The following is a 21,701-nucleotide window of genomic DNA, read 5'->3' as shown; positions in this document are numbered from 1 at the left end:
CCAACGGCAGTGTTGACGTGGCAGGGGCACCGGACTGTCCGGTGTGCACCGGACTGTCCGGTGCGCCATCGAACAGAGAGCTCCCAGCAACGGCCACATTTGGTGGTTGGGGCTATAAATACCCCAACCACCCCACCATTCATTGCATCCAAGTTTTCCACTTCTCAACTACTACAAGAGCTCTAGGCATTCAATTCTAGACACATTCAAAGAGATCAAATCCTCTCCAATTCCACACAAAACCCTAGTGACTAGTGAGAGTGATTTGCCGTGTTCATTTGAGCTCTTGCGCTTGGATTGCTTCTTTTCTTTCTCACTTGTTCTTGAGATCACAACTCCATTGTAATCAAGGCAAGAGGCACCAATTGTGTGGTGGCCCTTGCGGGGAAGTTTTGTTCCCGGCTTTGATTTGAGAAGAGAAGCTCACTCGGTCCGAGGGACCGTTTTGAGAGAGGGAAGGGTTGAAAGAGACCCGGCCTTTGTGGCCTCCTCAACGGGGAGTAGGTTTGAGAGAACCGAACCTCGGTAAAACAAATCCGTGTATCACACTTCATTATTTGCTTGAGATTTGTTTTGCGCCCTCTCTCGCGGACTCGTTTATATTTCTAACGCTAACCCGGCTTGTAGTTGTGTTTATATTTGTAAATTTCAGTTTCGCCCTATTCACCCCCCCTCTAGGCGACTATCATATCCAACTTGAGCCCCCGGATGCATAAACCTACAAAACAAGTTTAGTTCTTGACTTTAGGTACCCAAATGGTTTTGGGTCCTTTGGCATTAGACACAAGAACTTTGGGTACCCAAACACAAGTCTTGGAGCCCTTGTGCTTGCCCCCAACGTATTTGGCAACTACCTTGCCGGATTTGTTAGTCAAAACATAAGATGCATCAAAAGTTTTAAATGAAATATTATGATCATTTGATGCACTAGGAGTTTTCTTTCTAGGCAACTTAGCATGGATTGGTTGCCTAGAGCTAGATGTCTCACCCTTATACATGAAAGCATGATTAGGGCCAGAGTGAGACTTCCTAGAATGAATTCTCCTAATTTTGCTCTCGGGATAACCGGCAGGGTATAAAATGTAACCCTCGTTATCCTGAGGCATGGGAGCCTTGCCCTTAACAAAGTTGGACAATCTTTTAGGAGGGGCACTAATTTTGACATTGTCTCCCCTTTGGAAGCCAATGCCATCCTTGATGCCCGGGCGTCTCCCATTATAAAGCATGCTACGAGCAAATTTAAATTTCTCATTTTCTAAGTTGTGCTTGGCAATTTTAGCATCTAGTTTTGCTATGTGATCATTTTGTTGTTTAATTAAAGCCATATGATCATGAATAGCATTAATATCAACATCTCTACATCTAGTACAAATAGATACATGCTCAACAATAGATGTAGAGGGTTTGCAAGAATTAAGTTCAACAATCTTAGCATGAAGAATATCATTTTTATCTCTAAGATTGGAAATGGTAACATTGCAAACATCTAGTTCTTTAGCCTTAGCAATTAAATTTTCATTTTCTACTCTAAGGCTAGCAAGAGCAATGTTCGATTCTTCAATCCTAGCAAGCAAATTATCATTATTATCTCTAGGATTGGAAATTGAAACATTACAAACATGTGAATCAACCTTAGCATTTAAACTAGCATTTTCATTCCTAAGGTTGTCAATCATCTCACGGCAAGTGCTTAGCTCACTAGATAATTTTTCACATTTCTCAATTTCTAAAGCATAAGCATTTTTGACCTTAACATGTTTCTTGTTTTCCTTAATTAGGAGGTCCTCTTGAGAGTCCAAGAGGTCATCCTTTTCATGAATAGCACTAATCAATTCATTTAATTTTTCTTTTTGTTCCATGTTAAGGTTGGCAAAAAGGGTACGCAAATTATCTTCCTCATCACTAGCATTATCATCACTAGAGGTTTCATATTTAGTGGAGGATCTTGATTTTACCTTCTTTTTGCCGTCCTTTGCCATGAGGCACTTGTGGCCGACGTTGGGGAAGAGGAGTCCCTTGGTGACGGCGATGTTGGCGGCGTCCTCGTCGTCGGAGGAGTCGCTTGAGCTTTCGTCGGAATCCCACTCCCGACAAACATGGGCATCGCCGCCCTTCTTTTTGTAGTACCTTTTCTTTTCTCTCCTCTTGCCCTTCTTGTCGTTATCCCTGTCACTGTCGCTTGATAATGGACATTTTGCAATAAAGTGACCGGGCTTACCACACTTGTAGCAAACTTTCTTGGAGCGGGACATGTAGTCTTTCCCTCTCCTTTGCTTGAGGATTTGGCGGAAGCTCTTGATGACGAGCGCCATTTCCTCATTGTCGAGCTTGGAGGCGTCTATTGGTTGTCGACTTGGTGTAGACTCCTCCTTCTTGTCCTCCGTCGCCTTGAATGCGACGGGTTGAGCTTCGGATGTGGAGGGATCATCAAGCTCGTTGATCTTTCTCGAGCCTTCGATCATGCACTCAAAACTTACAAAATGCCCGATTACTTCCTCGGGGGTCATTTTAGTATATCTAGGATTACCACGAATTAATTGAACTTGAGTAGGGTTAAGGAAAATAAGAGATCTTAGAATAACCTTAACCACTTCGTGGTCATCCCACTTCACGCTCCCGAGGTTGCGCACTTGGTTCACCAAGGTCTTGAGCCGGTTGTACATGTGTTGTGGCTCCTCCCCTTTGCGAAGCCGGAACCGACCGAGCTCCCCCTCGATCGTTTCCCGCTTGGTGATCTTGATGAGTTCGTCTCCCTCGTGCGCGGTTTTGAGCACATCCCAAACCTCCTTGGCGCTCTTCAACCCTTGCACTTTGTTATACTCCTCTCTACTTAAAGAGGCGAGGAGTATCGTTGTTGCTTGAGAGTTGAAGTGCTCGATTTGGGCCACCTCATCCTCATCATAGTCTTCATCCCCTACGGATGGTACCTGTGCACCAAACTTAACAACATCCCATATGCTTTTGTGGAGCGAGGTTAGATGAAATCGCATTAAATCGCTCCACCTAGCGTAATCTTCACCATCAAAAGTTGGTGGTTTGCCTAATGGGACGGAAAGTAAAGGTGTATGTTTGGAAGTGTGAGGATAGCGTAGGGGGATCTTACTATACTTCTTGCGCTCTTGGCGCTTAGAAGTGACGGATGCCGCGTCGGAGCCGGAGGTGGATGCCGATGAAGAATCGGTCTCGTAGTAGACCACCTTCCTCATCCTTTTCTTCTTGTCCCCACTCCGATGCGGCTTGTGGGAAGAAGATTTTTCCTTCTTCTCTTTGTGGTGAGAAGAAGATTTCTTCTCCTTCCCTTTGTTGGAGGAGATCTTCTTCTTCTCCTTCCTCTTGGTGCGGGACTCTTCCGATGAAGTGCTCCCGTGGCTTGTAGTGGGCTTTTCGCCGGTCTCCATCTCCTTCTTGGCGTGATCTCCCGACATCACTTCGAGCGGTTAGGCTCTAATGAAGCACCGGGCTCCGATACCAATTGAAAGTCGCCTAGAGGGGGGGGGGTGAATAGGGCGAAACTGAAATTTACAAATATAAACACAACTACAAACCGGGGTTAGTGTTAGTAATAAAGAAACGAGTCCGCGAGAGAGAGCGCAAAACAAATCCCAAGCGAATAAGCAAGTGAGACACGGAGATTTGTTTTACCGAGGTTCGGTTCTTGCAAACCTACTCCCCGTTGAGGAGGCCACAAAGGCCGGGTCTCTTTCAACCCTTCCCTCTCTCAAACGATCCACGGATCGAGTGAGCTTTCTTTTCTCAATCACTTGGAACACAAAGTTCCCACAAGGACCACCACAAGATTGGTGTCTCTTGCCTCAATTACAAGTGAGTTTGATTGCAAAGAATGGATCAAGAAAGAAGAAAGCAGTCCAAGCGCAAGAGCTCGAAAGAACACAAGCAAATCACTCTCTCTAGTCACTATGGCGTTGTGTGGAGATTGGAGAGGATTTGATTTCTTTGGTGTGTCTAGAATTGAATGCTAGAGCTCTTGTAATAGTTGGGAAGTGGAAAACTTGGATGCAATGAATGGTGGGGTGGTTGGGGTATTTATAGCCCCAACCACCAAAAGTGGCCGTTGGGAATCCTGTCTGTTCGATGGCGCACCGGACAGTCCGGTGCACACCGGACAGTCCGGTGCCCCCTGCCACGTCATCACTGCCGTTGGATTCTGACCGTTGGAGCTCCTGACTTGTGGGCCCGCCTGGGTGTCCGGTGCACACCGGACAGGTACTGTTCCTTGTCCGGTGTGCAAGTATGGGCGCGCCTGACTTCTGCGCGCGCTGCGCGCGCATTTAATGCGCCGCAGGTAGCCGTTGGCGCCGACTAGCCGTTGCTCCGGAGTTGCACCGGACAGTCCGGTGCACACCGGACAGTCCGGTGAATTATAGTGGACGAGCCGTTGGCTTTTCCCGAAGCTGGCGAGTTCCTGAGGCCGACCACCCTTGGCGCACCGGACACTGTCCGGTGTACACCGGACAGTCCGGTGAATTATAGCGGAGTCGCCTCTGGAAATTCCCGAAGGTGATGAGTTTGAGCTGGAGTCCTCTGGTGCACCGGACACTGTCCGGAGTACACCGGACAGTCCGGTGCTCCCAGACCAGAGGGCCTTCTGTTCCCACTTTGCTCTTTTGTTGAATCCAAAACTTGGTCTTTTTATTGGCTGAGTGTGAACCTTTTACACCTGTATAATCTATACACTTGGACAAACTAGTTAGTCCAAAGATTTGTGTTGGGTAATTCAACCACCAAAATTATATAGGAACTAGGTGTAAGCCTAATTCCCTTTCAGTAATAACTCTCCTCCAATGGACTCGCCCTGCTGGTGATTTGCCTCACGAAGAGGTTCATCTTGATGATGAAATTCTTAGCAATGCGCGCAATATCATTGTGCTGGGAATACGGAACAATGAATCTTTCGTTTTGGGAAATGACGAAGATCATTATTAAATGTGGGAGACAAATGTGTCGACACCTATCTTGCCTCTATAGATTGCAAAGGGATCCAAAACAAAGTCCTAGGCATGAGTGCTTTAAGCTCTCTTATCGGGTCATTGATAAAAGCAATCGAGGCTGAACCAATAATCGCAAAATGAAAGTCGCGAGCTTGAAGTTCGTACATTTATGGGCACTATTGAAATAATGTGTGGTGAATGTGATGGTTCAAGTGGTCTTGTGAGAGACCCATCCCACATATGTGTTGAATAAACAATGTTCCACTATGTAATATATCTGGCAAATGACATGAATTAAAATATGCAGTTAATAGGATTCTGAAGATCCGTCATGAGATCCTAGGAGGACTCATATATTTGAATTATAAATATTCAACATATAAATCTCATACCGAATAATACATTCCTGATGAATGATCACTCTCCTATGTAGGGAGAATATCTCGTAGTTGAGACTATCGTTCCCAGATGGAACCTATCCAGAAGAAACAAAGTCTGTATTGAACACCAAAGTTTGATAATCCCTATAAAGGGATAAAGACCCATACAGACCCAAAAAGGAATAAGATGAGGTACCAAAGGACTTGGAGTTCACCGAATAAGCACATGTGCATTCCATGAGTTTTACTCATGGTAATTTCCACTAGATGTGAAATTACGGTATCCTCTAAAGCCCCGATGGCAGAAACCTATAAGGTTTAGGTGTTACTGGCAAAATATCCCTATTATGCCAGAATGACAGACTATAACGATATATCTGATCGATGAAAAATCCCTGATGGATTATGATCTTTGATGGACTTTTGTTACACCATCATAGATGTTGCAATAGATGAACGCCTGAAGCGATGTGTCATATTAGAATATGTACTATTGCAACTATATTATCCCCTAAGTCCTATTGAATGACATGTTATTTGCTTTGCACAACTATGTATAAATTGTGGTGTAAGATAGAAAATGATAGCACCTCAACCTCATCCATTCTCGTTATTCCAGATGAACAATGAGACATATATCTTGAAGAATATGCTTGAATAATGAGGGATAACGACTTTGACAGATGTCATCGTCAGGGGGAGCGAATGCTTACATTGATCACAACCGTGAGACAAGAAATGTCATATTCTATGCCCTGAAGGCGTCAGCTTGATGATCAATATGTGAACCTTTATGGAAGTTTCTATCAAATATGTAGATCTAGTCGATCGAACACCACTAGTCGAAGTTGCTTATTTATGTTGATACGTGCACTTACCTCGTGTATCCTAGAAGTGAGTTGAGGTGAAGTTCTTGAAATAATCTTTGCAAGGATATGCAATCTGTTTGCTAAATCTATATGTGCATATACTTCCAGAAGAAAATATTTTGCCATATTGATATAGTTTTGCAAGGATCAGGGAGCACATTTCTAAAGTTAGCCTTTGTAGAAGATTCGGTAGAATCTAGATCCCAGAGGATTGAAATCTGTCCCGATGACAGCTGTTGTACTCTTTTTCCCTTGGTGAGTTTTCTTGAAGTTTCTCACATGAGGTTTTTAACGAGACAACAAAGTGCAAATGCAATTTGTATCACCATGCACTCTTTCTCCACATTTTTCCCACTGGGTTTTTTTGGAGTTTTAACGAGGCATGTGTTGGTCGCGGTATTCGCCCAAGGGGGAGTGTTGAGAAACCCTAATGAAGGGTTATGTGGGCAAATACTGAATATAGCCCTGAGGGCTATCGCGTCTCTATATATAGAACTTGTACCCCTCATATGGAATAGAGAAGAGAAAGAGGTCATAGGCCCAACCCTATATCATGTGTCTCGTGTGTTTCCTCTGTGGTGCTTATGGGAAGAGAGACGGGTTCTCTACAACTTCTTGCGGCCTCTACTGCTGACGGGAGGGAAGGGAGCGGATCTGGTGATCTGTGGTAACGTAGTTCTCAACAGTCGTTACATGTGTTCAGTTCACGGATGGTTGAGTTTGAAAAAAAAAAATAGAAAGAAAAGTCCACGCCTCATTTTAGCTCACTGGAAAGCCCACCCCGACTAACCAAAGCTTCTATGAGCCCAGCCCACCTAACCTACCAAACAGGCCGAGCCATCAACACCCGGCAGCCCGCCACGCCATCCATGCAACGACCCACACTGAGACGTCCCCTCCCCGCTCCGTCCTCTCTCCTCTGCCGCCGAGACGACGCGATGGCGGGGTCCGCCGCCTTGCCGCCGCTCGCCGCCTTCGCGTCGCTCCTTACCGCGCGGCGCTTCGCCGCCGCCAGGTCCGCGCTCCGGTCCCTGCTCACGCCGCGCCTACTGGCGGTGCCGTTCGCGGACCTCGCTGCCTCGTCGCTCCCGCGCGGCGCGCCGCCGCACGCCGTGGCGGCGTTCCACGATATGCTCTTCCGCGCGTACGCGGACGCGGGCGCGGCGTGCCGCGCGGCCGAGGCGCTCGACGCCGCCGTGTCCCGCCTCGGCAGCCTCGACCCGCGCTCGCTCACGTCCTCGCTGCTCTCGCTCCGCCGCGCCGGGCGCCTCGCGGACGCCGCGGGCCTCCTGGAGCGGGCGCTCGGCTCGTGCCCGGGCTCCGTCTCGCCGCTCGCCGCGTCCGTCGTCGTCGACGGGCTCTGCAAGTCGGGGCGCGTGGACGACGCGCGCCGGCTGCTCGACGATATGCCTCGCCACGGCGTGAGTCTGAATGCGCTGTGCTACAACTCGCTGCTTGACTGTTACGTGCGACAAAAGGATGACGGGCGGGTCCAGGAGATTCTAGAGATCATGGAGAACGAAGGCATCGAGGCGACGGTCGGGACGTATACGATCCTTGTGGATAGTTTGTCGACCGCCAGGGACATCAGCAAGGTCGAGGCTCTGTTTAATGAGATGAAGGCGAATAATGTTGTGGGGGATGTGTACCTGTACACCGCCGTCATCAACGCGTATTGCCGAGCAGGGAACATGCGGAGGGCCGCCAAGGTTTTGGATGAATGCGTTGGCAATGGCGTCGAGCCAAACGAGCGTACATATGGTGTATTGATCAACGGGTTCTGCAAGATTGGGCAGATGGAGGCTGCAGAGATGTTGCTGGCAGACATGCAAGGGCAAGGTGTAGGGCTTAACCAAATCATTTTCAATACCATGATTGATGGCTATTGTCGCAAAGGGATGGTGGACGATGCTCTTAAAATAAAGGCGGCCATGGAGAAAATGGGCGTCGAACTGGACATCTACACATACAACACACTGGCCTGTGGACTGTGCAGGGTGAATAGATTGGATGAGGCAAAGACTCTATTGCACATCATGATCGAGATGGGTGTCGTGCCAAATTACGTCACTTACACTACACTGATCAGCATACACTGCAAGGATGGCGACATGGTGGAGGCTAGAAGGCTGTTCCGAGAAATGGCAGAGAAAGGGGCGACGCCCAGTGTTGTGACCTACAATGTTATGATTGATGGGTACACCAAGAAGGGGAGCATCCGTGAGGCTGAGAGGTTCAGAAAGGAGATGGAGAAGAAAGGGTTTGTTCCAGATGTATACACCTATGCATCGCTAGTTCATGGGCACTGTGTCAATGGAAAGGTGGATGTGGCGCTGAAGCTATTCGAAGAGATGAAGCAGAGGGGAACGGAACCTAATGTCGTGGCCTATACGGCTCTGATATCAGGTCTGGCGAAGGAAGGGAGATCAGAGGCGGCGTTCCAGCTGTATGATGATATGCTGAAAGCTGGATTGATCCCAGATGACTCCCTATATTCTGCCCTTGTAGGAAGCCTTCACACAGATAACCGGAAAGATGTTAAGGTTTCTTAGGCAGCTTCGCTTTTAAGGGAAAGCAACCTAAGTTTTTGTAAGTTACCCTGTAGCAACTGAAGAGGTCGGAAGTCCAGAATTAACTCCATAATGTTATTCAGTTTACAAGGTGGGATGGAGTACTAGACTGTTGCATTTCAGTTAAATGACATAAGGAGATCTCAGCTAGCTGTGATGAAGCAGCAAAATTGCAGAAATGATTACATGCTGACGTGCAATATTACATGGCCACCTCCAGATTCCAATTCCTCATTGGGTAACAAATTTTATTTTTGTTTTAAGCATGTTTAGAACACTGGAACAATAGGAGGCTGTGCAGATTTTATTTCAAGATTAAGTTTGTAATAGTAGTATTAGTAGTCATGGAATTGTTACAAAACAAGCAGTTCTTGTACATTACTCTTGAAATTGCTCACTGTTATAGAGATATTTGCACTTGGAAACTTGCTGGTATATATTAAAAAAATGAATACTTCATGTGATTCCGTGTATCTGCCAGCTTTCCCCCCTTTTGATCCATTGAAAGGATCTGAATATCCAGCAGAACAGCCCTTCACCTCTGCAAGGAAGCACCAATTCACGGCTGTGTTGCTGTTTGCTCTTCAATACTGTGCTTGGCCTGGTGTCTGCCAAGCTTGTCCTGCATTTTTATTGTTCTACAAAACAAGAAAATCGTTGCAGTTTCTTGCACGACAGCATGGCTCAGTAGAGCGTAATCACATAGATCTTTTTTTTTCCACACAAAACTAACCGTCTCTAAAGTCGGTATTTTGTGCAGGTAGATTGCCTTTCTCTTCCTGTACCGCAGACCTAACCGCCTTCATTTCCTACGAGCAAAATGACAGGATGGTGTGCTGCTCCTGCTAGAGACCAGACCAAAGGTAAAAAGGAATAGAAGTCGACAGAATGGGAGGGCGCACCGATTTCAGCTGTTCCACTTCAGAGTCAAGTCCTTTCTTGAGATCCTGGAGTTCCTGTAAGCAACACAATTCAATTCACCGGTGGTATGGGGTGTTCGTTACTACAAGCAGCAGCAGCCTTGAATTTCCAAGGTGAGGGAAAAAGGGCAGAGCAGAGAACTCACATTCTGGTATGTCTTGACCTGCGTCTCTACATTGGAGCGCCAGTTCTGCACCTCCTGAAGCAGAGGTCAGCCATTCACATCTCATCAGCATCTGATCAGGGAAACAACTAAATCCTCAAATCGAACCAAGTGCTGGGAAATCCATACGCACATGTTTCAGCTTCTGGATCCTCTCCAGCAACTCCGCCTGCGACGAGGTCAGCTCCTGCAACGCAAGCACAAGCACAAGGATCAGCCCAGAACTCTGCTGCTGCAGTGCTGCTTTGAAGAACCCGGTGGCGCCGCGCCCTCTATCTGAAGCACCTTGACTCGCCCGTCTAGCTGCTCGAACCCCGACGGTCTCTGCAAGTGAAGGATCAGAAATTCAGAATTGTGGATTCCATCACATCACCCGAGAGGCAGTTGCCCGTGCGTACCGAACGGCTTGGCGTGGCGGCGCCCGCCTCCGCCGGAGGAGGATGAGGAGGGTCGTCCGGTGGCGCGGTGGCCATCCTGCTGGTTGATCGGCGAGTGGGTCCCGTTACGGGAGGAGCGCACGTTGTCTCGGTGGCCATCTTGCTGGTTGATCGGCGAGTGGGCCCCGCTACGGGATCGACTGGCTGCGGTTTTTCTATGGTATCTGCAGGCTGGCAGGCAGGTCCAGTAGTATTTCTTTGTCTGCAATGGAAGCAAGGCCTGCTGGGTTGGTACGAATAAAAAAACAACGGAGAAAATACGTATGAAATGTGTTGAGGCATTTTTTACCGACAGAAATAGCTGTCCATCTCTGTCGATCTTCGCAATCTTCTCCCTAGGCTGTAGGCTCCGTAGCCTTTTTCTGTAGGCTTATACGTCGTCGAGCAACCTAATCCGTCAACAGTGATAGCCAATAAAGTTTATTTTTCTTTTCTTTTTCTTGAAAGATGGCAATCCCAGATGATTTTCATTTTTTTATATATAAAAAGATCCCTCGACATATAAGGATAAATAGAACCAAAAAAGAGGTCAAGATGGACGGCTCGACATTCCACGTCGTAGATCACATCAGACTTGAAACGCCGTCCAGATGTTCACGCAAATGCCACAATTAACGGCTTTGCCAGCAATTGCTTCTGATGCTGATGTTGGCCTGTTTCTTCTCTTTCTTTCCCTATAGGTGTTAGTATATGTATCTGAACTGAAGGTTCAAGATAGCCTTGATTGTTTCCTCCATTTCTAAAGTTTGCGTATATTAATGAATTAGTTTATGGAGTAAAATTACAAATGGGTGCAAACTATTAACAAGTACAATAATATAACTCGTGCAACATCATCGATCGACCAGGAGATTCAGGAGTTCTTTTTTTTTTTCTTTTTTACAACGATCGATCAGCAGTCGATCGTTGAGCAACTGTGCACACACGCATGATGCATGCCGAGACCATCGGCGACGACGGAGCTGCTTGCCAGCTAGGCGTCTCGGTCGACGACCTTGAAGTGGTGGCGGTTCTTGACGACGACGTCGTACATGTGGGTGGAGCGGAGGCCGGCGAAGTCGCGCGGGATGGTGATGAGGTCGGCGCCGCCGCCGCGCCTGTGGAGCTGCACGACGCTGCGGTTCTCGTAGTAGCGCTCCCACCCCAGCGCCCCCAGCCTCCGCTCCAGCGCCTCCACCGACCGCACCACCTCGTCCGTCGGCAAGTACACCAGCGCCTTCCGGCTCGCCGGCGCCAGCTGCTCCAGCTGCATCACGCCCTTCTTGTTGAACACCCACACGCCGCCGCCCGACCCGGACATCCTCGGATCTCGTCTCGATGGACCGACGTCACGTCTGTGTCGCTGCCTCTCCTATGCGGTGCGCTACCACTACACTGCTGCTGTGTCCGTTTGACGGCTGTACGTGTGTGCCTATAAATAGGCGGATAGCACCACCACGCCATCATCGCAACTTTGCTTCTCCTTGTATTACGTATGTATGTACGTACGTTTGTTCCTCCTGCTACAAGCGCCGTGCATGTCATCGTTATCTATTTTCTACTATAATTAAATCACCAGTTTCAACGGTCGCGTCATTTTTTTACAAATAACCCCTCACAACTAGTCTGTCGGTCTATTTTATTAAATCAGCGTAAAATGTTAAAAAATAGGATTTGGTTTGAACCCACGCCTTAATGTAAGAAGGACAAGAGACAATGAGTGAAACTATTTAACTAGTAGAACATAATGCTCAAATATTTTTAATATTAAATATAAATTGTATATGTATATACATTTTTTTGTATAATAAAAAATATAATCGTGTCGGGCCGAGGCTACAGCCCAAACACGACACGACGTCTTGGTTCTTGCAAGCATTAAGTCGTTTCTGAGACCATATTGGCGCAATAGACTCCATGGTGTTTGAGGTTGCTGAATTGGATGGAGCAACAATAATTTATCACACCAACAGTAAAATGAAAGGTTATTTGTTGGTTTTAAACGTTAGTAACTGCTACGAAATATCATAATTTATATGGAGCGCATTCAGTTTTTATTGACGCCTCACTTTAGTAATCACTCCATATTTTAATCTATCTTTTTATAAATTTGAGTTCATGTGACTTATTTAGAAACTTGAGCTCACAAACTTTCTCTTATTTAGTCTCTGTATGGTGGACTTATGCCATTCTATAATCTCTGTTCGTTCAGTCAGTCGTTGTGAGCTCTCTTCTAACTGCTCACTTCATTTGTCGTGATGTACCAAGACATATTGAATGGAGTAAACAATAACATCAGTTAGCCAAATCAAAAAATATTATACGAAGAGCGGAGACAATCAATAAAAAATCTTAAGATTTTTTTGGTGGATAGTTTACGTGGGTATTGTTGTAAGCCGTCGCAATGCACGGGCAACCGACTAGTAGAATTTTATAACCATTAGCTCATTAGGATCACTGGCGTCTACATTGTATTTGTGTAATATATGTAACTAAATTAAACCACAGAAGCGCATCTGGTGTAGTGGTATCATAGTACCCTCCCACGGTACTGACCGGGGTTCGATTCCCCGGATGCGCAGCATTTTTTTTTGCCTGTTTTTAAATTAATCTAGCAATTTGCATTATTAAAATGCCATGGCTTTTTACGCTTCCTGAGCGCTCGTCACCATGTACGCCAAGCTGCGCTGCATCAGCATGGATGATCCCAGGATGGTCTTCAGTCTTAATTATGCCATGATGGCTAACGGCAACGGCGGCCAGATGTGACGCTGAAGCTGGGGGTCGGCGCCAGCGAGTACGTCTCCGGCGCTCTCATCGACTTGTACACCACCAAGCGAGGCAGCTTGGAGGTGTCCTGGAAGGCGTTCGGGGAGAGGGAGACCGTCCACCACCGGAGCCTCATTGCCTGGACGGCGAACTCAAAGCGCGGGACGTCGGCGAGAGGCTCGCCAGCGTCCTGACGGAGACGGAATCCGGCGTTCGTGCTGCGGCCTGCGGCCCGTTTGTTTCCGATTATTTCAGATTCTCTGGCGGCCAGAAGCCGCGCGCCTCGCACCCCAAACGCCCAGCTTCTCGTGCCGCGGCCGTCGTAGAAGGCTTGTCCGAGAAGCCGAGCAGACCCGTGACCTCTTCCCCCGCGCATTAGGGTTCCGCTCTCATCCTCGGTGCCCGCTCAGCTCACCGCCGCTACTTCCGGCTAGGCCGTCGCCGTGGCGCCCCACCAGGTTCTCGCGTTTCCCCTCTCTCCAGGCTTCCATGCATCCTTCCCTCTTATTACCTTACTGGCGGCCCGGGTGTTGTTCTTGTACATCTCGCCGCCACCGATTAGCAGCAGTTCGTTGCCCCTTCCGACTTGATGTGGATCCTTCCATGTCCAAGTGTAGTAGTGCATGGCGATAAGTGCATGGATTTGTTCATCCACTATACTAGCACCACCTAGTTACATTTTTCTTTTGCAACTTAAATTTCTCAGCTGATGTTGTTCTCTAGTACTGTGTTCATGTGCGTAATTACATTTTGGGTTACTCTCTCATCCTCGAACAAATAGATGGACGAGTCTGGAAAGGCGATAGCCAAGTGGGATGCTAGAGCAGCTAGGATTTACAATGAAATATGTGTAGAAGAGGTCAATGCCCACAACAGGCCCCAACACTTTCTCAACTCAGAAGGGTATGCAAACCTCATCATGAAATTCAAAGAAAGAACTGGACGAACATATACCATAGATCAAATGAAGAATAGATGGAACACACTGAAAAGAATGTACATACAATGGGAGATACTCAATGGAAGAGCTACTGGCCTGGGCAGGGATCCTCACACTGGCTCAATCAGTGCCACCGATGAGTGGTGGGCTAGGCAGAATGAAGTAAGTTTGTTTGTCAAGTGTATGTGTCATTCACTACAAGTACATGATAAGATTTTCGGCTTTTGACATCATTGCTTGTTTTCAGTCTATGCCTGGTTGCTTAATCTTCAAAAATGCTCCTCTCGAGAATGAGAACGAGCTCCGCATCATATTCGGACCACTAATGAGTCAACCCCCCGTTCCTGGAGAAGCACCAAAACCAAAAGGATGCAGCATCATCTTCTGATGATCACGAAGACGATGATGCAAGCCTTGTGGGGGAGAACAGCACAACTGCTCCTACCAACAAACAGAAAGAGAAGAGGGCTGTGTACCATGACTCTCCGAAGTCTAAGAAGAGAAAGGCTTTGAAGGATGAATATATGAAGAGGATAGTGGAAGCTTTTGAGACCCGTATTGCCAGCTCAATCAAAACTAAGAGTGACCCTGTCCGTGAAGACATAGCTAGTCAATTAAAGACTGTCATTGATGATGGTAATGCAGAAGGCAGTGACGAGCACTTCTTTGCTACACAACTGTTGATTGAGAAACGCTATCGCGATGTGTTTGCGACGTTGAAGATGTTAGAATTATAAGCATTTTCCGTATTATTTTAATTCCATAAATTAGCATTATGATGATGACATATAATAAATAATTAACCATAGAAATCGTGATCTTAAATTGATCCATACCAATATGAATCAAGAGAACATAGAGCATGTGAATTATATAAATCATATAAATACGATAAACATGTATACTGACTGAATAAATGAAAATAAACAGATAGAAACATAAATAGCATGACTGTAAAATTAAAACAGACAGATCTATCATATTATAATAAGACATAACAGATAAGATAAAATCATTCGTAAATATGAAACAACATAGAGGAATATATGAAACATATATAATCTCTAGAACACAAAACAGTAAGTAAATAAACTGATCATACCCTCCTATGCGCTCTGATGATCCAGATCCTTGACCAGCTTCCTTTGTCATGTTGAAGATGTTTTGGGCAGTCGCGTAGACGCTCCCCAAAAACCTAATTGCCGATCCCCCGTGCAAGGTCTCGAACGACACCGGCTTCGGAGGCACCTGCCCTCTCGCTTCTCTGTGCGCGCAGAGTCACGAGATGGAAATACCCTCACTCGGCAGCTGGATTGTGAGACTGAAAGTGTTTCTCGCGTGTACCGAGTGACAGGGGTGCTCCTCTATTTAACCTCTCGCAGAGGGAAGTTGAAGGAGAAAGGTCGCCGAGTCACGCCAAGAGTCGGCCAGCTCTCGCCGAGTCATGCCATGAGTCGGCCAGCACTCGCCGAGTCATGCCATGAGTCGGTCAGCTGAAGGAGAATGGTCACTCGGCTGGCTGACGAAGAGACAGGGTCACTCGGCTGACGAAGAGACAGGGTCACTCGACTGACGTACGCGGTTAGTGAGTGCTAAAAATTAACACAACCACACCACGCCCGCTCGCCTGCCTGCCTGCCTGCCTGCCTCGCCACGCCACGCCCGGCCCGGCCCGGCCGGCGGCGGCGCGCGCGCGCGTGTGGCACGCCCTTGTCCATTTCTTGACTTCTCAAGTTAAGTGGAATGAATCCCACCATATAAGTCAAGGCAAAAGACCCTTGGACTTCCAATGTGGTACTATTGGTATTCTCCACCATTACACACCTTAGAGTTTATTCAATAAATGGGCCAAGCCCATAAAAGATCCAACAATCCCCACCAAACTCTAGGGTTTGTAATGATGAAGTATCAGAATCACAATCCTTTGATATACCAGTGTTTCGATGGAGACTGTTAAGTTGAACATCCATCTAGAATAAGAGTTTCACTCATTCATAACTGAACAATGGACTATGCCTTGAATTGACAGTTTTGTGCGAAATAAGATTCACTCAAATCCTTTGCTAATACTAGGCTGCAAAAGGGTATTCCCGCTGTTTAGAAGCATATAAGTCACACTTCAGTGCCTTTCATGAGTATTTAGGGATTACCCAAGTCCCATAGACTGTGACCAGCAGTCTGACTCATATAGGTGTATTCCTCAAAAGATGTTCTGTAGGACAACATCTCACCTTTATAAGACTCTTGGAATACATTAAGGTAAAAACCATCCTGCCTTACAGATAGGAAAGATGTGCATCAGAAATGAGTTAAGGAAGGGATCTTTCCTCACAACCTACTCCTAGCTTGTTTCTCCACTCTACTTTACGGGATCTCCGATCACATAGAGCAGGTTTCCACTAGAGTAGATCTCACATGGGTCTCATACCCATTTCCCTCGATGCACTTTCTATCACATTGCGTGATAGACCCTTAGTGAATTGATCTGCCAGATTATTTGATGTGTGGACATAATCCACAGTTATAACTCCGGAGTTTTTCAACTTTCTGACAGATTTCAATCTCCTCTTAACATGCCTTGTAGACTTCATGTTATTCCTAGAACTGTTAACCTTTGTAATCACCGTTTGGTTGTCGCAGTTCATGTAAATAGCCGGTATCGGTTTTTCAACTACCGGTAAGTCCAAAAGGAAATCACGAAGCCACTCGGCCTCAGCCCCAGCAGTGTCTAATGCTGCGAGTTCTGCTTCCATTGTAGACTTCGTTAAGATAGTCTGCTTGCAAGACTTTCAGGAAACAGCGCCACCTCCAAACAGAAACACATATCCGCTTGTGGCATAAAGCTCATCAGCATCAGAAATCCAGTTGGCATCACAATAGCCTTCCAGCACTTTTGGGTTTCCGGTATAATGAATACCGTATGTCATAGTACCTTTCAAATATCGCAACACTCTCTCAAGAGCACGCCAGTGATCATCTCCTGGTTTCGACACAAACCGACTTAGCTTACTCACAGCATAAGAGATGTCTGGCCTTGTTGCACTTGCAAGGTACATGAGCGAGCCAATGATCTAGGAGTATGTCAGTTGATCCCTTGCTATTCTCCGATTCTTTCTTAATAGCACACTGGGGTCATAAGGTGTTGGAGCAGGATCACAGTCACTAAAACCAAAGCGACTCAATACCTTTTCCACATAATGGGATTATAACAAAGTTACCCCACCATCAGCTTCTCTAACAAGCTTGATGTTTAGAATGACATCAGCCTCTCCCAAATCTTTCATTTCGAAATTGCTCGATAGAAGACTTTTAACTTCCTCAATCACATTGATATTTGATCCAAAGATCAAGATGTCATCAACATAAAGGCACAGCATAACAGACTCACCCCCACCATACCGATAATACACACACATGTCAGATTCATTTACAACAAAACCAGCTACTGTAAGAGTATTATCAAACTTTTCATGCCATTGCTTAGGTGCTTGTTTTAGGCCATACAATGATTTTATCAACCTGCACACCTTGTTCTCTTGACCATCCGCAATGAACCCTTCTGGCTGATCCATATAGATCTCCTCATCCAACTCTCCATTTAGGAAAGCTGTCTTAACATCCATCTGATGAATGATAAGACCATAAGAGGCTGCCACGGCTATTAATGTGCGAATTGTAGTCAATCGAGCCACTGGTGAGTAGGTATCAAAGAAATCTTCACCCTCCTTTTGGGTATATCCTTTGGCCACAAGCCTTGCCTTGTACCTCTCGATTGTACCATCAGGCCTAAGCTTTTTCTTGAAGATCCATTTGCAACCTATAGGTTGACAACCATAAGGACGGTCAACGACCTCCCAAGTTCCATTAGACATAATAGATTCCATCTCACTCCTTACTGCTTTCTTCCATAAGTCAGCATCAGGAGAGGAATATGCCTCACTAATGGTAGTTGGTGTGTCTTCCACAAGGTACACTATAAAGTCATTACCAAAGGATTTTGCAACCCTCTGTCTCTTGCTCTTTCGAGTGACTATAGTGTCATCCTCCTCAGGGATGTGCACGTGAGAATCCTTAGCATGATCTATAGGAATCGACAGTTCGTGCTCATGGGGAATTATAGTCTCATGACTTGTATCACTAGGTGTATTCTTCATGGGAAACTCATTCTCAAAAAATGTTGCGTCTCTTGATTCCATGATAGTATCAACATACATATCAGGCACATCAGATTTTATAATTAAGAACCTATACCCAGTGCTGTGAAAAGAGTACCCAAGGAATATACAGTCAACAGTTTTAGGCCCAAGTTTATGCTTTTTGTTGATTGGCACATTCACTTTAGCCAAGCAACCCCAAGTGCGCAAATACGAGAGATTTACTCTTCTCTTTTCCCATTCCTCAAATGGAGTGATCTCTTTGTTCTTTGTTGGAACTCTATTCAGGACATGACATGCTGTCAAAATCGCCTCACCCCACCATGCCTTGGATAATCCCGCTGTACTCAACATCGCATTCACCAAATCTGTTAGAGTGCGGTTTTTCCTTTCAGCAATCCCATTGGATTGTGGTGAGAATGGCGGTGTCCTCTCATGAATAATACCATGTTCCACGCAGAACTCATCGAACACATTAGAGAAATATTCTCCACCTCGATCAGACCTTAACCGTTTTATTTTCCTCTCAAGTTGGTTCTCAACTTCAGCTTTATAGGCCTTAAAATAATTGAACGCTTCATCTTTTGTTTTTAAGAGATACACATAACAAAATCTAGTGGAGTCATCTATAAAAGTGAGAAAGTATCTTTTACCACCTTTGGTCAAAATTCCATTCATCTCGCACAGATCAGAATGAACAAGTTCTAGAGGTGCCAAACTCCTCGCTTCAGCAGCCTTGTGAGGCTTGCGGGGTTGTTTTGATTCAACACACACATGGCACTTAGACTTTTTGACCAAGTTAAATTTAGGAATTAAATTTATATTTGCTAACCGCATAAGACAGCCAAAGCTTGCATGACAAAAACGTGAATGCCATAAATCTGACTCATCAGAAAAATTAACAGAATTCACCAGTTTATTACACACATCATGCAGTGATAAGCGGAACAAGCCTCCGCAGTCATATCCTTTACCAACAAAAGTACCATGTTTCGACACAACACATTTATTAGACTCAAGAACAACTTTGTATCCATCTCGACATAGCATAGAAGCGCTAACGAGATTCTTCTTGATAGAGGGCACATGCTGCACGCTCTTCAATGGCACCGTCTTTTCCGAAGTAAACTTCAGAATGACCGTACCAACACTAAGAACATGAGCACGCGACCCATTTCCCATCAACAAGGCGCCAGACCTCCCGACCTGATAGGAGGAGATCATAGAGGCATCAGCACACACATGAATATTTGCACCACTGTCCATCCACCACTCAGGTGGATTACAATCTGAGAGAACAAATGGTAAAGAATTACCATACCCAGATGTTCCTCCTTCAGTTTCAGTGGTTACAACATTAGCTGATTTCTTGTCTTGAGTGAACTTGCGATCAGGGCACTCTCTTGCCCAATGTTGATCACTGCCACAGACAAAGCATCCTCCCTTTCCCTTGTTATTGTTGTTCTTCTTTTTAAACTGTGCTGTTTGAACAGGTTTATTCATGTTCTCTGGTTTGTTCTGGTTTTTCTTCTTGTTAAACTTGTGGAAGTTTCTCTTCTGCACCACATTAGCAGTAGAGGTCTCAACACCTTTTCCACTGTCCTTTGTTCTAGCCCTTTCCTCAACATCAAGAGTACCAATGAGCTCTTCTACATTGAACTCTTGTCTCTTATGTTTGAGAGAGGTAGCAAAGTCCTTCCAAGAAGGTGGTAACTTGGCGATTATACCGCCAGCCACAAACTTGTCAGGCAAAGGACAAGGAAAAAGTTCGAGTTCCTTAGCTAGTGCCTGAAACTCATGAGCCTGTTCCACTACAGATCGGTTCTCAACCATCTTGTAGTCATACAACTGCTCCATGAGGTACAGCTCGCTACCAGCGTCAGTTACTCCAAACTTTCCGACAAGTGCATCCCACAGCTTTTTCCCTGTGGGAAGGATGATATAGCTTTTCTGGAATTTTGTATCCAGTGCACTAATTACTGCTCCTCGAAAGAGGTTGTCTTCAGCCTTAAACTTAGCCTCATCCTCAGGAGGTAAGTTGGCAGGCTTGCCCTCAGCGGCATGAAAACAAGACATTGCAGTTAGCCACAATTCCATCTTAGCTTTCCATATCAAGAAGTTTTTACCATCAAAAGGATCAGGCTTTGGCACAACAGCAAAACCTCTGACAGAAAAATGCCTAACATTAGGTTTTTGGATTGTTAGAATTATAGGCATTTTCCGTATTATTTTAATTCCATAAATTAACATTATGATGATGACATATAATAAATATTAACCATAGAAATCGTGATCTTAAATTGATCCATACCAATATGAATCAAGAGAACATAGAGCATGTGAATTATATAAATCATATAAATACGATAAACATGTATACTGACTGAACAAATGAAAATAAACAGATAGAAACATAAATATTATGACTGTAAAATTAAAACAGACAGATCTATCATATTATAATAAGACATAACAGATAAGATAAAATCATTCGTAAATATGAAACAACATAGAGGAATATATGAAACATATATAATCTCTAGAACACAAAACAGTAAGTAAATAAACTGATCATACCCTCCTATGCGCTCTGATGATCCAGATCCTTGACCAGCTTCCTTTGTCATGTTGAAGATGTTTTGGGCAGTCGCGTAGACGCTCCCCAAAAACCTGATTGCCGATCCCCCCGTGCAAGGTCTCGAACGGCACCGGCTTCGGAGGCACCTGCCCTCTCGCTTCTCTGTGCGCGCAGAGTCACGAGATGGAAATACCCTCACTCGGCGGCTGGATTGTGAGACTGAAAGTGTTTCTCGCGTGTACCGAGCGGCACCGGCTTCGGAGGCACCTGCCCTCTCGCTTCTCTGTGCGCGCAGAGTCACGAGATGGAAATACCCTCACTCGGTGGCTGGATTGTGAGACTGAAAGTGTTTCTCGCGTGCTCGCCTGCCTGCTCGCCTCGCCTCGCCTCGCCTCGCCTCGCCTCGCCACGCCCGACCCGGCCGCCGGCGGCGGCGGCGCGCGCGCGCGTGTGGCACGCCCTTGTCCATTTCTTGACTTCTCAAGTTAAGTGGAATGAATCCCACCATATAAGTCAAGGCAAAAGACCCTTGGACTTTCAATGTGGTACTATTGGTATTCTCCACCATTACACACCTTAGAGTTTATTCAATAAATGGGCCAAGCACATAAAAGATCCAACAGAAGACTAAGGAGGGTAGGGTTTCCTGGCTGCGTCGCGCGTACGAGATGATTGACAGGTCAAATAAGTAGTAGTAGTTGAGAGTTAGTTTTGGTCTCTGGGAGTTGGCCCATAAAAGATCCAACAGAAGACTAAGGAGGGTAGGGTTTCCTGGCTGCGTCGCGCGTACGAGATGATTGACAGGTCAAATAAGTAGTAGTAGTTGAGAGTTAGTTTTGGTCTCTGGGAGTGAAGAGATGTCCTAAGCTTTCTGTGCAAACCAGTTTGCTTGTTTGAATGTCGGTTTCAAATTTCCTGAACTAGCTATTCCAAGCTACTCTTGGGAGTTACCTTGTTTGTGGATTGACGTATTTGTTACAAATAAAGTTGTG

General features: G+C 45.9%; 4 protein-coding genes and 1 non-coding gene across 5 annotated transcripts; 3 read left to right on the top strand and 2 right to left on the bottom strand.

Annotated features, from left to right (window-relative positions):
* The first annotated feature begins 7,066 nt into the window (after positions 1-7,066).
* Positions 7,067-9,193, top strand: LOC103647928 (pentatricopeptide repeat-containing protein At2g32630). The gene has a single exon (XM_008672425.4). The coding sequence runs from the start codon at positions 7,068-7,070 to the stop codon at positions 8,748-8,750; it is 1,683 nt and encodes a 560-aa protein (XP_008670647.3). The 5' UTR covers position 7,067; the 3' UTR covers positions 8,751-9,193.
* LOC100276704 (uncharacterized) lies at positions 9,071-10,780 on the bottom strand. The gene is made up of 7 exons (NM_001150429.2): positions 10,251-10,780; positions 10,138-10,176; positions 9,986-10,039; positions 9,835-9,888; positions 9,671-9,724; positions 9,502-9,577; positions 9,071-9,406 (listed from the first exon to the last, which is right to left on the bottom strand). Exons 1-7 carry the CDS (start codon positions 10,569-10,571, stop codon positions 9,399-9,401), a joined length of 606 nt encoding a protein of 201 aa, NP_001143901.2. The 5' UTR covers positions 10,572-10,780; the 3' UTR covers positions 9,071-9,398.
* Positions 10,781-11,025: 245 nt separating this feature from the next.
* Positions 11,026-11,695, bottom strand: LOC103647929 (flowering-promoting factor 1-like protein 5). Its single transcript, XM_020549167.3, has one exon. The coding sequence runs from the start codon at positions 11,587-11,589 to the stop codon at positions 11,263-11,265; it is 327 nt and encodes a 108-aa protein (XP_020404756.1). The 5' UTR covers positions 11,590-11,695; the 3' UTR covers positions 11,026-11,262.
* A 1,083-nt stretch (positions 11,696-12,778) lies between these two features.
* On the top strand, positions 12,779-12,849 carry TRNAG-CCC (transfer RNA glycine (anticodon CCC)). Its single transcript has one exon. It is a non-coding gene; the product is annotated as a tRNA-Gly (tRNA).
* Positions 12,850-12,884: 35 nt separating this feature from the next.
* LOC113592387 (uncharacterized) lies at positions 12,885-21,700 on the top strand. Its single transcript, NM_001158471.1, is given in 5 exon segments — positions 12,885-13,495; positions 13,819-14,139; positions 14,225-14,343; positions 14,345-14,699; positions 21,461-21,700. Coding segments are annotated over 4 exon segments (861 nt in total). The 5' UTR covers positions 12,885-13,495; the 3' UTR covers positions 21,527-21,700.
* Position 21,701: the final 1 nt, after the last annotated feature.

This window comes from Zea mays, chromosome 2 (assembly GCF_902167145.1).
Source record: "Zea mays cultivar B73 chromosome 2, Zm-B73-REFERENCE-NAM-5.0, whole genome shotgun sequence".
Taxonomy (NCBI): domain Eukaryota; kingdom Viridiplantae; phylum Streptophyta; class Magnoliopsida; order Poales; family Poaceae; genus Zea; species Zea mays.
The sequence above is the reverse complement of the archived record's forward strand: the minus strand, read 5'-3'. Positions and strand labels throughout refer to the sequence as shown.